Here is a 13,552-nt window from a genome sequence, read left to right as displayed (position 1 = left end):
TAAACATTTCTATAGTTTAAGTTCCTGAAATAGAACAACATGGAAACTGTGCTCATGGGGCATAGAAGCGGCATAAATCCTTGCACTAACTGCTGAACAGGACGCTCACTAAAGCCCGAAGCAGACCAGTAGGTCATGGCATAGTAGACATGTAGTGACTTCCTGTGGGGCTAGATGGGGAGCTACTGTGGTTGAGAAATTAACCGGTAAAATGTTTGCGCTAGCCAGAAAATAGCTCGTCAGCCAAGCCTGCTACCTGCCAGTTAGCACGCTAGCTAGCTCGGTTGCTAACCAGACAATAAGTTAAAGAGGACCTATTATGCTTTTGTGCTTTATCCCCTTTTCTTTAGTGTGTTATATATATATTTTTTGTCCATGTAAAATGTCTGCAAAGTTTCAAAGCCCAAACGCCAAAGGGAGTTCCTCTCCCCCACAGAAACACTGCTCCTGAACTGCCTGAAACGCTTGGATGGAAGTGCTGCCTTTTCTTTCGTAACGCGGTGATGTCATTAACGTCAGTTACTTATTTGTATAATATCTGCCTAGTGGCTAGTTTGGCATGCCCTCAAAAAAAGCTGAAAATTAGCATGATAGGTTGTCTTTAACACAGGCAATTCAAAAGACATACTTGTCCTGTACTTTCTACTCTTGTCTCTTAATTGTTAACAATCCAAGCCTCTTTTGTGGATCACTTGAATACAGAGTTTATACGGGAACAGCAGGATTATATATATATTATACATATAATATATATATATAATATATATACTGGAAAAACAAAGTTCGGAAACTTGTGTTTGGTGGATTATTTCTCTGTTGCTACAATGCTAATGGTCATTGTATTTTACATCGTTGGAAAGCCTGTTTATTTACCTTCACAATGATGTCCAACTTGTAAGGATCATGCATTTGTGGGATGAGCAGCACAGCTGATTATGTGGGTAGCGCCCAAGAAAGATTTGCCAAAATGCTCTACCAATGGTAAACAGTGTATTGTCATAAGGCTACCAGGAATCCTGCAATGACTGCCCTTCACCATCAGGCTCATTTGCGCTGGTGTCGACAACACAGACAATGGAACCTGAACTTGTGGGGGAATGTCATGTTCAGTGATGAGTCCAGGTTCTGTCTGTGAAAGTTGGATGGCAGGGTCAAAGTATGGAAACTACGTGGAGAACGCTATGCTGATTGTTGCACCGATGGAGTAACAGCTTTTGGTGGAGGCTGTGTCATGGTGTGGGGCGGCATCTCCCTCACTGGCAAAACAAAGCTTGTCATCATTGAAGGCCATCTCAATGCAGTGAGATATCGGGATGAGATTCTTCAGCCGGTGGCGATCCCATATCTCCACAATCTGGAACCTAACTCTCGCTCGCCCCCACAGAGCCAGGGTTATCACAGACGACCTCCACAATGTGGGAGTAGAGACAATGGAACGGCCTGCCAAGAGTCCACACCTCAACCCAATTCAACACTTTTAGGATCAGCTTGTACGTGTTAGAGTGACAGACACAACCACCCTGGCTGACCTGCAACGAATCCTGGTTGAGGAATGGAACGCCATCCCACAGCAACGTGTGACCAGGTTGGTGACCAGCATGAAGAGGAGATGCCAGGCTGTTGTGGCTGCGTATGGATCTTACACCTGCTACTGAGGCTCCTGACGGTGTATTAAATGAATAAAGTGTAAAATTGCCAATATGTCTTGTTTGTTCCTTGTTACTGATAGAGAGTTCAATCATCCAATCCACCAAACAACTCAAAACAAGAGTCAATACCAACAGGAGAATACACTGTTTACCATTGACGGAGCATTCTGGCAAATTTTTCTTGGGTGCTCCCCACATAATCAGCTGTGCTGCTCATCCCACAAATGCATGATCCTTACAAGTTGGACATCATTGTGAAGGTAAATAAACAGGCTTTCCAACGATGTAAAATACAATGACCATTAGCCTTGTAACAACAGAGAAATAATCGACCAAACACAAGTTTCCGAACTTTGTTTTTCCAGTTTATATAAGTGGGTGCAAGAATGCAAATATGATAGCTTTCTCTTTTTGGCCTCTCTGGCTCTCAACACTGTCAAGACAGTTTACTATTGTGCTGAGCCCACTCCTGTACGCCATCTACACCCATGACTGCACCCCACCCCCCCCACCAACACATTAATAACATTAACGGATGACACCACCTTGGTGGGGCTTATCACAGGAGGTGATGAGTCGGCTCACAGGGACGAGGTGCAGCGGCTGACAGAGTGGTGTGCTAGAAACAACCTGTCTCTCAACACCAAAAACACGAGGGAGGTGGTCATGGACTTCAGGAGGAACAAAGCTGACCCTCCCCCACTTTTAAATTCCTGGGGACATATATATCTGAGGACATCTCTTGGTCAGCCAACACCACAGCAGTGGTGAGGAAGGCCCAGCAGCGATTCCACTTCCTAAGAGTACTCAGAAGGAACAGACTGAAGGAGAAGCTGCTGGTGACCATTGAGAGCGTGCTGGCGTACTCCATCCCCATGTGGTATGCTTGCTGCACGGCAGCTGACAAGAAAAAGCTGCAGAGGGTGATAAGTTCAGCTGAAAAACTATTGGCTGCTCTCTCCCCTCCCTGGATGACATCGCCAGGTCTCGATGCCTCTCCAGGACCAGAAAAATCCTCAATGACCACCTCCATCCCGGACACCACCTGCTCAGCCTGCTGCCCTCTGGTAGGAGATACAGGAGCATCAACAGCAGAACGAACAGACTGTAAGACAGCTTTTACCCATGGGCTATCAGGACACTCAACAACCATTTGAGCCACTAACTTCCCTCAGCTGTCCAAGAAATGTGCAATATATTTATTAGCTCATCCTGATTTATTTACTGTGAAATCATCCGTTCTGTTATGACCCAAGTGTTCTTTTTTATTTTTATTATTATTATTATTATTATTATTATTATTATTATTTATTCTTGTTTTACATGTTTTTATTCTTGGTTTTTATTGCAGATGCACCTTCAGTTGTGGCACTCCCAATCTTGTTGTATAGGAAACTGTGCAATGACAATAAAGGCTATTCTATTCTATTCTATTCTATTGGTCAACAACACACCTTTAAAGTGGTCAGATCTCTGTACGGCTAACACTAAACAACTGGCTGTCTTGTAATCGTGAATCTTTAAGTCATTTTGGTTTTCACACCACATGACTGACGGGCGACAAGAGGTCACACACTGCAAGATCTTTCACCAGGAGGACCTCACAGGAGGTCTCCAAACTACGTTTACTCACAAAAACACACGAAAGAAATACACCGGTTTCTTTTTTCTACTATTAATTCATCGGGTGCAACAACAACTTTGCCTTTTGGTTGAAAATGCAGCACATCCAGTCAGTTCCTGTTGTTACAGGCAACCCCTCCTCCCCCAGATTTACCCTCAACCCGTGTCTCGCGCTCTCATTGGCCGGAGCTCGTGGCCGGACTTCCCGACAGGTCTAGATATTTAGCATGCTAGATATCTGGAATGTGGCTGCGAGGCGTTGGCGAGCCTCTTGGCTCGTATCTTTGAGCAGTTCACACAATACGCTCAAGTGCCTATGTGCAAGCGCCGAGCCAACGGCAACTTGCCTCTGATCTGGGAGCGGAAAATCAGTGCAAAAGTTGTGTAGTGTTAACGAGGCGTTACTTTCACCCAAATTGGATTGAATGAGATAAACCTGGATCCACTGATCACAGGGATTATTTCATGCTAGTTTTAGAGGGAAGTCTAAAAGTGGCGTGTAAGATGGCGTGGCAGAGAGACGTGATAGGCATTGGTTTTGATTTATTCATAAGGCCTTAATGGCAACTTGCCGTCATACATCATGTCCTTATTAAATTGGTCATATAGTCATTATTGGACTCGTTCAAGTGATTGGCTAAAGCTTGAAGTCCCACGTACAAACACTACATTTGGGGAAACTGCTTTTGGTGTTTGAGCTTCAAAAACTTGGAACATTTTACAAAACACATTCAATTGAAACACAATTTTACATCTAGGTGATTTGAAGTCCATGATTACAAACTAATAAGTGTTTTTAACATTGTTCTAATGTTGTGTGGCTGATTGCTTCTTGTAATGAGTTCATTCTGTTCTGTGTGTATCTATTCTGTTTATTGTACTCTCCACATCATTGTAATGAGGGCATGTCCTCAAAGACTCCTGGAGATTTCAATAATGGCTGAATGTGTGTCTGTAAATCCTCACTGACCTTCTTCACCTCTCTGCCCGGGTCCTCAACCTGCTTCTGCTGCTCCTGCCAGACAGACAGAGGCATATGGGTAGATAGAAAAGTGGAGAGAAAGTTAGTCGTTGATTATTGATTTCTCTGAGGTTAGAGGAAGAGAACAGGACCCCATCACCAGCTCCTTCACCACACAAACACACACACACACACACACACACACATACACACACACACACACAAACACACAAACACACAAACACACACACACACACACACACACACACACACTAGTCTACTCATCACCCAGTCACTATTAAACACACACTAGCAGAAGATGGACAACAGGGCCAAGACTTCTGGTTAACACAAGACAGGAAGCAAACCAAACCAAACACAGAGGGTTAGAGAGAGGGTGAGGTGGCAAGCTAACGCAACGTGACACTCACAGACACAAACAGAAAGGGAAGGTGTGTGTATGTGTGTTTTTTTTGTGTTTGTACATCCTCTATAACATGTGAGTGTGTAGTGTGTGTTAGTGGGGTGTGCGGGGGTAAAGTGGGGGGCAGGAGAGGGCAGGTTAAGGGTCTGGGTTGTCTTACAGAGATGGACAGGGGGCTCCTGGGTGGGGCCTGTCTGGAGTGGGGCCTGTCAGGGTGGGCCGGACAGCCCTATGGAAACATGGAAGAAAGACAAGCTGGTGCGTTAGACTGAGCAGAGGACGAGGAGGAGGAGGAAGAGGAGGAGGAGGAGGAAGGGTGGGAGGTGTGTCTTGGAAGGCCAGGTAACTCTATAGATACTGTACATTAGAGAAAGGAAGGAGGAGGAGAAAGAGGAGGAACATCTGGAAGAGCCATCCTCCTGCAGCTGCTCTCCCAACCTGTTAACCTGTCGGTGTTTCTAAAGGGATTTATTGAGCCAGGTTCAAACGAGGGAACAGAAACATGTGAGCGCCATTAAATTGAACAGAAATATTGACATAGTGCAGCAAACACATACAGCAGCAGCTGTTCAGGGGTTTGAAACATGATTATTGAGAGAGCTGATGGAGACAAGTGTAGAATATTAATGTCAATCAAAGGGGAATACCAGTGAAATATTGAATCCTCTATGCCAGTTCTGTAGGTCAAGAAAACCTAGTGGCTATTCAGAAGAGCTCTGCCAGGACCTACAGGGTTCAATGTCGGGCAGGTGGCTCAGAAATCTATTTACCCAAAGTCAGTTTTTACTTTTATTTATTAGCGATTATCCAATAACAACAAAGACCAAAGTTAGGTGTTGTGTTTAATCTTTATTTAAGGAAATTCATTTGGGGTTTCGCCCACATCACTTGTAACGCCACTCAACTAATCTCCTGCTTCCAGGATCATTTAAATACTCCCTGCTGCTTCAGCACATCAACTTTGACTATGCTCCAAATGGCATACTGCAGCTGCCCTTACAAAGTACGTACTGTTTTATGCAGTATACATACAATTGGGACACACTACTTTGTCATAACGTTGTACCTTGAACTTCGAACCTCTCGCTCATATATCCACTGTGATTGTGGGTCAGAATAGCCAGAAAAGCATGCTGGCTTGTATACTGATGTAGTATGACATCCTGGTATTTAGACATACTATGTATTGGGACATACTAAATCTTATCTGGCATACTAAATAGTATGGGGCGGGTAAATCTTTACCCGCTGCCATTTTCACAAGAGTGCCCATACTGTGCATGTGCAACTCTCAACAGACATGGGAATGAAGCGAGATGACTCCCTCCTTATATATACTATTATATATACTTCCATCATCAACTCCAGAAAAAAAACATGTGTTCAATTTATTTTTAAAAAACTTGCCCGATTGGGGGTATGAGTTGCTAGATTTAATAGCCCGCCGTGGCATTTTAATGAACTGAACTACTGATCATGACCACAGTTGGGTTTTTCCCTGGGATTGAAACAAATACCCATGGTACTCCTGCTGCTCCTAGAGATCAATGTTGTCCTTTGTGTACTTTGTACCCTGTGGTATCCAATGAATACAGTGGGTCCTATCCAGAACTCAACTCTAATCAAATCAAAAGAACTCAGGGACTCCTAATGGTTTCTGGCCCTTACATACATTTTAAAATGTTCACTGAATTAGAAAACAAAGAGGAGTTCGGTTGCTTTGATGGTTCAGGGCCGCTAACCTGCTGCATTAGAAACGCAAAATGTATTTGTTGCCATATATGTGTATTAGTGGTGTAATGGTACCTTTCGGTACGCCCTGTGTCCCAAACAGCTGCTTATGTCTACTACTCGCACACAAGTATTAGCCGGAAAGTGTTGGTAGCACACCAGTTGTGGCCAGCTGTAGCATGCTAGTTGGTTTAGTCATGATCCGGAACCTCCCTTATTTTATCCTGCTTTTATTGAGTCTGTTCTATCCTTTTCACTAGTGTCATGGTTTGGTACTCTGCCTCTGAAGGACAGAAATAGGCTGAGTCAGATTATTAAATGGTCCAGTCGGCTGATTGGTGAGTCACAGCTGAGCTTAGAGTCCCTGTATACCAGGCAGTTACAGCGGATAGCCAGCTACATCTCACACGATGACTCTCATCCTCTGTCTGGTGAGTTCCAGCTTCTCCCATCTGGTTGGAGGTTTCGGGTCCCGAGGTGTAGAACAAAGCGCTACAGGAACAGTTTTGTTCCAGCTGCAATTGTTCACTTAAATAATTCCTAGCAGCTTTTGCACATATTTATGGAAAGTTGATCCTATTGTTGTTTTATTGTGTCTTCTGTCCTGATATTTCAGTGGTTTTTATATTGTTCTTGTGGCCTTCTTGTTGCTGGGTCCTGATCCCAGTCAGCCTTTGAGTACTCTCTGTCGTGTTTCTGGTGTGTCTGTCTTTTGTCTGTGCTCTACCTCTTCATTTATTGTCAATACTGATACAAAACACATCTACCTACCGGCACCTATTTTATTCGATGGCGCACCTCCTTTGTCACTATCAAAATCTGTACATTTGTAATATTATCTGTTGTCATTATTTGATTTCCCATTGAAGTTACTGGTAAATGGCTTGTTTTCCTCTTTTGGAACACACTATATTACTGTAACATACTGTGCTCTAACTGTACTGTTAAATATAAACCATTGAAGTTGTATTCCCCTCCGGTCATTTCTTTATCTCTGGATAATGAGCCTGCCCACCTGCTGCTGTATCAAGAACCAATTACACAACAAAGCAAAGCTGCATGGTGAGTACAGTCAGATAGGAACGCATCACACGAAATAACAGCAGAAAGAAATACACAACTAGGCAGGAAAAGAATCGGATCAGCAAATTAAAGCACAAGATGAACTTTACTTACTTTTCTGTCACACACGCACGCACGCACGCACGCACGCACGCACGCACGCACGCACGCACGCACGCACGCACGCACGCACGCACGCACGCACACACGCACGCACAGCACGCACGCACGCACAGCACGCACAGCACGCACACACACACACACACACACACACACACACACACACACACACACACACACACACACACACACACACACACACACACACACACACACACACACACACACACACACACACACACACACACACAGCCGTACCTTCTGCCGTCTCTTCTCCTTGCGTTTGTCCTCGGTGGCCTGCAGCATCTTCTCCTTCCACAGGTTGAAGAAGTACGACGGGTCAGTGTAGAACTTCAGTGCATCCTTCTTGTCGTCCCTGCATGGAGGAAAGGGGAGAGAGTGGAGGAAAAAGAGCAAAAAGAACGACATTTGGGATTGATGGGAAGCAGCAAGGTAGGAGGGGCGGGGTTGTCAGAAGGGATGTGCATTCCGAGCAGAAATACTATTCGATAAACCCCCCCATAAACAAGTCCATTTTTTATAATTTAATGACTAATCAAAAAATGGAAAATCGATGAGCCATCCCCAGCTGTCAGTTGGAGCAAGATGGAAAGAAAATGAAGGAGAATGTGTGAGAGTTTAAGGAGCAGATGCAAAAAAACACTAGCTAACTGGCCCTCATACTTAATCTGTGTTGAACACCAGAGTCAATACCAAAAATCATACTCATTTAATCACCACGGAGATTGTGTTGAAACCTGACACCCAAGTGATTTAGAATATGATAATGTAATTATGGATGAAGACAGAGCATGCAGTGACATGAGAAAGAGGCTAACATGAAGTGGGAGCAACAGACAGCTGGACTCTGGTGGCATCTACAACTCACTGGCTTCTTTATAGTGTTAATACTTGTAATACTTAATACTGCTAATGTTGCCAAATGGCTGCTAAAATGGAATTAAAAATGTTATTTTGATATCATTCATATTATATATTTTACTTATTCATTTATCAGTATTATTCTATTTCTATTCTATTTTTTATTTTATTTTATTTTTTATTATTTGTTTTAATTATTTATCTATTTTTCTACTCCCAAATGTTTCTGTGTTGTTGTTGGTACAGTTGTTATTGATTTTAATATTAGTATTATTGATTTATTCTTCTTACTTTGCAATTGCTTGTATCTCTTTATACTAAATGTGCCTTGGTCTAAAAAAAACAGTTGAAATATTTACAATGGTTGTAAAATTGGATGAACTCACAAATTACCCTCACTAGCCATGGATACAGCGAGCTCTACCAATCAGACACTCAGGATTGAGTGTAGTGTAGTATTTCTCCATGACAACGCAAATAAAACATGATTCTCTTAAAACAGGGATGATGTCATGTACGGACTTGAGGCTTTTACAGGAGCAGATACCGTCGTTTCACAACCTCGGAGCTCACGGTGAGTCTACTTTGGATGATTACGACCATCGACCAGAAGTGGACGTAGTCACTGTGACGTCACCCATTAGTAAACTGTCGTTTCCAAGCCTTGAGTTCAGCATTTTGGCTGTCACCATCTTGGTTTGTTTACTGAGGTAATAAATCAAGTGAGAAGTAGGCTCATTTTCTCATAGACTTCTATACAATCAGACTTCTTTTACAAACAGAGGAGTCTGGCCAAAAATCTAAATCCTAGATTCCGAATATGAATGGGATTTTCACTTCCAGAACATCACTGTTGGGCTAAACTACTGACCTATAGGGGCTGAGGATGTTGAGTGGAGGAGGTTTGTCACAGCGATGGTACATCTCCACCACCGGGTTGGGGACGGAGGTCCTCGACACCACCTGCTGGTCCTGGATGGTGCTGCTCTTAAAGGCCTTCCTCATGTTGATGTCCTGCAGGGAGACTGAAAGAAGGAATGGAGAAAGAGTCAGTGAACAACTCGACAGAGACAATTATATGCTGTGCATCGTTTACAGTATTTGACGACATAATCCCTCAAAACAGCCGTTTTAACTCTTCAAGTATCGGCTTAGCAGCTAAATCCTGGATGAGCAGCACTGTCCTATGACCTCTGGTCTCAGTTCTACAACTCATGAATCAAGTCAGGATTTGTAGGAATGAAGGAGGAGAACATCTCTTGTCCGTGCACTTGATGAAGATAACACTATTAATCAGCCAGGGCATGGCTACTTCACTTCAAAGTTGTATGCCACTAAAGTCAGATGAAATAATGAAAGATCAAATAAAACTTGCAGATTTCATAGTATTGCCAAAGAATGATTTGTTGCAGATTCAGTGGCTCCAATTTGGATATTTCTATAATAACATTCTGGACAATCAGGATGTAAAACAAAAAATGTAATTAGATTTTTCAGAGCAAAAATGCAAGATGGTGCATTTCCATGGGATTTTCTTTAAATGTAAAACAGAGGAAACAGGTCTTGTGTCACTGCAAGTACACAAAGTAGATTGTGTTATTGTCCAGGTCTCCAGTGCAATACATTCATCATAAACACTTCTATATTTCCTTTGTCTTCTTTCCAAACAACAAAATGTAGAGATCGATGTCACACCGTCACTTGACCCTGAGATTCATGTGTTTATGGATTTTGTTGAAAAGCATTGTGGGAATGAAGGACATTGCTTACAAGAGCAGAAGTACGGGAGATCAAATACTACAAGTTGAACGTTTTGACACAAAAACACAAAATGACTGAATTGTTTGCTATATTTTTGCAATCTGCAGTGGGGATGTGACGATACCAGAAATTTAGTAATCGATACCAATACCAGTGAAATTCCACGATTCTCAATTTGATACCACGGTAAAAAACAAAAGTAAAACAATAAATCTCATGGACTTAAACATCCACTCTTTATTACTGTTTGAATAGTGGTTAAAGAGGCCATGATTCCCTCTCTATACATCGCCTCCAAACTGGATTTATTCAAGATATTCACCAAAAACCACATTTCACAAGATTTGAACACATCATGATAATGTTACCTTTGATACATTTACCTTCGCCCAATACTTATTTTTACTGAAGAGCCTGAACACATCATAATGTAAATCGATGGCACGTCCTATGTTTAAGTTGGCAGGACGAGAGCTAGTTAACATTAGCTGTTAGCAGCCGGTAAGCAGCGCAGTTCTGGACGGAGCTAGCAGCTAACAATGACTCTCCTCCTGCCCATCTCAACACCCATTTGTTGTTCACAACACACAACGACTTTACTGCGTCTCAAACACATTGTTTATCGTTCCCATGACAACAGGATACCATTATGCCTCGTTTCCACATAGTTCTGTATGTATGCGAGTCAACTGAAGTTCATTCATTCCTATAGGAACCTCTGTGATCTCCGATGTGTTTAAGAAACTCCTCTTTCCGTATTTTTCGGTCCGGAATTTGCCTCTTGAGTACATTGAAATAAATGTTTCTTCTGCAGTAGATTTGGGACAGACTGTATGCACTGTGTGCCCCTATCGAATACCCCAATGTTGAACTAGTGAATTACTGTAATAACTGATTGATGAATACAGCTCTATTCATAGCTCTATTTATAGCTCTATTTATAGCTCTCTCTATATATATATATATTTTTTTTTTTAAGTGAAAGGTTCAACGGCATATTTACAGTTTTGTGAACTATTTTGTAAAAAGACGTATGAACCACAAAGCTAGCATGCTACCAATGTTAACTAAATATGCCGTCAAACTTTTCACTTAGCATAAATGTATAAATGAGACTCGTCTAGACTGGACGGCAAAAAACAGACTAAATGAACTTCTCTCCCATATCTGCGGTGGCGTTTCTATCCATCCGTTGCATTTCCCTGCGTTGACCTCTAGTTCTGTATACAGTCTCGTAATCTGTATACAATACCAATCTACAGACAAAAAAACAGATGTGTGTAAGAAAGAGGCATTAGTCTGGAGCCCTGATGGTACCTACAGTACCAACTGGCACGTTTTCACAATGTTGCCAACGACCTGGTATCCAAGTACTGGTTCTCGTGACATCCCTAATCCACAGATCAGAATCATATAAAGAACAGGTTCACTTTGAAGGTTTCTGTCACAATTCCTACAGGAATTTGGTAGAAAAAAATAAATACAAACATCCGCTATATGTTTGTAAGTCCCAACAATAATACATACTACACATGCATATAGAGCAATACATAATACAGACAGCTTCCCTACTGTATGCTCTGACACACACACACACACATACATACAGTATATGCACACACACACACACACGGGAGGTGATAATAGGACAGCAGGGACAGATTAGTGTTAGAGCTTGTTGCACCAGCTTAACAAGTATCTTCCACATACACGCGCGTACGCACACGCACACGCACACACACACACTCACACACTGCAGCAGCAAGAGAAGTGTGTGTTTACTGTGTGTGCGTGTGGATGTGCGAGAGCAACAGAGTGTTTTTGGTACACATAAAATCAAATGCTGTGTGTGTTGTGTAGGACTGTGTGATAATTTGTCTTCATGTAACAGGAGCCAGTGTTGACTCACAGAGAGGGAGAGTGAGAGAAAATACTGCATGTATTTGTGTCAATCCTTTAACCCCCCCTCACCCCACCATAGGAAGTTTAACGCTACACTACTGCAATGCTATCTGGGATCTAGCAGATGGCTAACCATGCACACACACGCACGCACGCACACACACAGGCTGGTTCAGTGTACATGAGCCCTTAATCAGGTTAAACCGTGTCAGTGGGACATATGTTCCCACCATTGATTTACTTGACTTCTGTACTGTATACTGTATCTGTGTGTGTGTGTGTTATTCCTAAAAAACTAAAGGGCGACTGGCTGTTTGATCCGTGTGTGTGTGTGTGTGTGTGACTCCGCAGTCAGCACACACACACACACACACACACACGAAACCGACACACACACACACACACACACACGAACCGACACACACACACGAACCGACACACACGAACCGACACACACACGAACCCACACACACACACGAACCCCCACACACACGAACCCCCACACACACACGCACACGCACGCACACACACACACACACACACACACACACACACACACACACACACACACACACTCGTGTCTGCTCCGTGTTTGATCGTTCCTTCCTAAGCTTATGTCCCCGCGGCCAAATGAATAATCCACAAAACTAGCAGCTAATGCAACTTTCATTCAGACACGTCTTCAAAGAGACCGCAAGCTGCTTCTTCCTCTCTTTTTTAACACACACACACACTCACCCACTCTCTATTCTGGCGTCCTCTCAGTCTAACCAGACACACACATACTGGATCTCTATCACTTCTAGCTCTATGTCCTCCATCTCACTCTGAGGTTAATATTCATCTTCCTCTCTGCACATTTACATGCATACAAATAGGTTCTATTACTGTTAATAACCAGATTAATGGCTGGTTTCCATCGGCCTAACTGTGTGTGCAGGAAGGTTGGGTGATTGGACGAATATATCGACGATTGGCTGAGTACATCGTCGGTTGTTTTTTGGGCTGACATTTGTCCTTATATTTTGCTAATTTAATGGTCTGCCTATGAAGAACGAGAGCAGCTCAGCCGCTGCTCACTGGGCAGTCGGGCTGAGACCATTCACCTATCTCTCCATCCCATACTATCACCATACTTGGGTGGCAATTCCATATGTATTGTGATTTATAGTATTGCGATTCAATATTGCGATTGCGACCTTTTTTAGCGCTATGGGGAAAAGTTGTATCATCCACTTCTAGGGACTTTTACTTTGGAAAATCTCTAAATGAATCCTGTGAAAATGTTTGATTTTCAGCATGTCTGTAGTCAGAGATATCCTTAAGTCAAATATATCAGTCATTGTCAGCAATCATTTATTAAATTTTTTCCAGCAACCTCAAAATCGTGGTAGTGGTATCTTCTTTTTAATTTATAAGGGACATGTAATGTTTCAT

At 42.7% G+C, this 13,552-nt stretch overlaps 1 protein-coding gene across 6 annotated transcripts in view; it reads right to left on the bottom strand.

Moving 5' to 3' along the window:
• zgc:109889 (uncharacterized protein LOC553542 homolog) overlaps window positions 1–13,552 on the bottom strand; it is a 104,864-nt gene that overhangs the window by 21,734 nt on the left and 69,578 nt on the right. For 3 of the 6 annotated variants that reach the window (XM_037758587.1, XM_037758585.1, XM_037758586.1), the window contains 4 exons: window positions 9,324–9,477; window positions 7,829–7,946; window positions 4,818–4,886; window positions 4,243–4,287 (listed from right to left, as the gene is read on the bottom strand). In XM_037758587.1, coding sequence (XP_037614515.1) covers window positions 4,243–4,287; window positions 4,818–4,886; window positions 7,829–7,946; window positions 9,324–9,477 — 386 coding nt within the window. The remainder of the gene's footprint in view (window positions 1–4,242; window positions 4,288–4,817; window positions 4,887–7,828; window positions 7,947–9,323; window positions 9,478–13,552) is intronic. The other 3 variants (XM_037758588.1, XM_037758589.1, XM_037758590.1) reach the window with 3 other exon arrangements.

Source organism: Sebastes umbrosus, chromosome 22 (genome assembly GCF_015220745.1).
Source record: "Sebastes umbrosus isolate fSebUmb1 chromosome 22, fSebUmb1.pri, whole genome shotgun sequence".
In the NCBI taxonomy this organism is placed as follows: domain Eukaryota; kingdom Metazoa; phylum Chordata; class Actinopteri; order Perciformes; family Sebastidae; genus Sebastes; species Sebastes umbrosus.
This window is presented reverse-complemented; position numbering and strand designations above follow the sequence as displayed.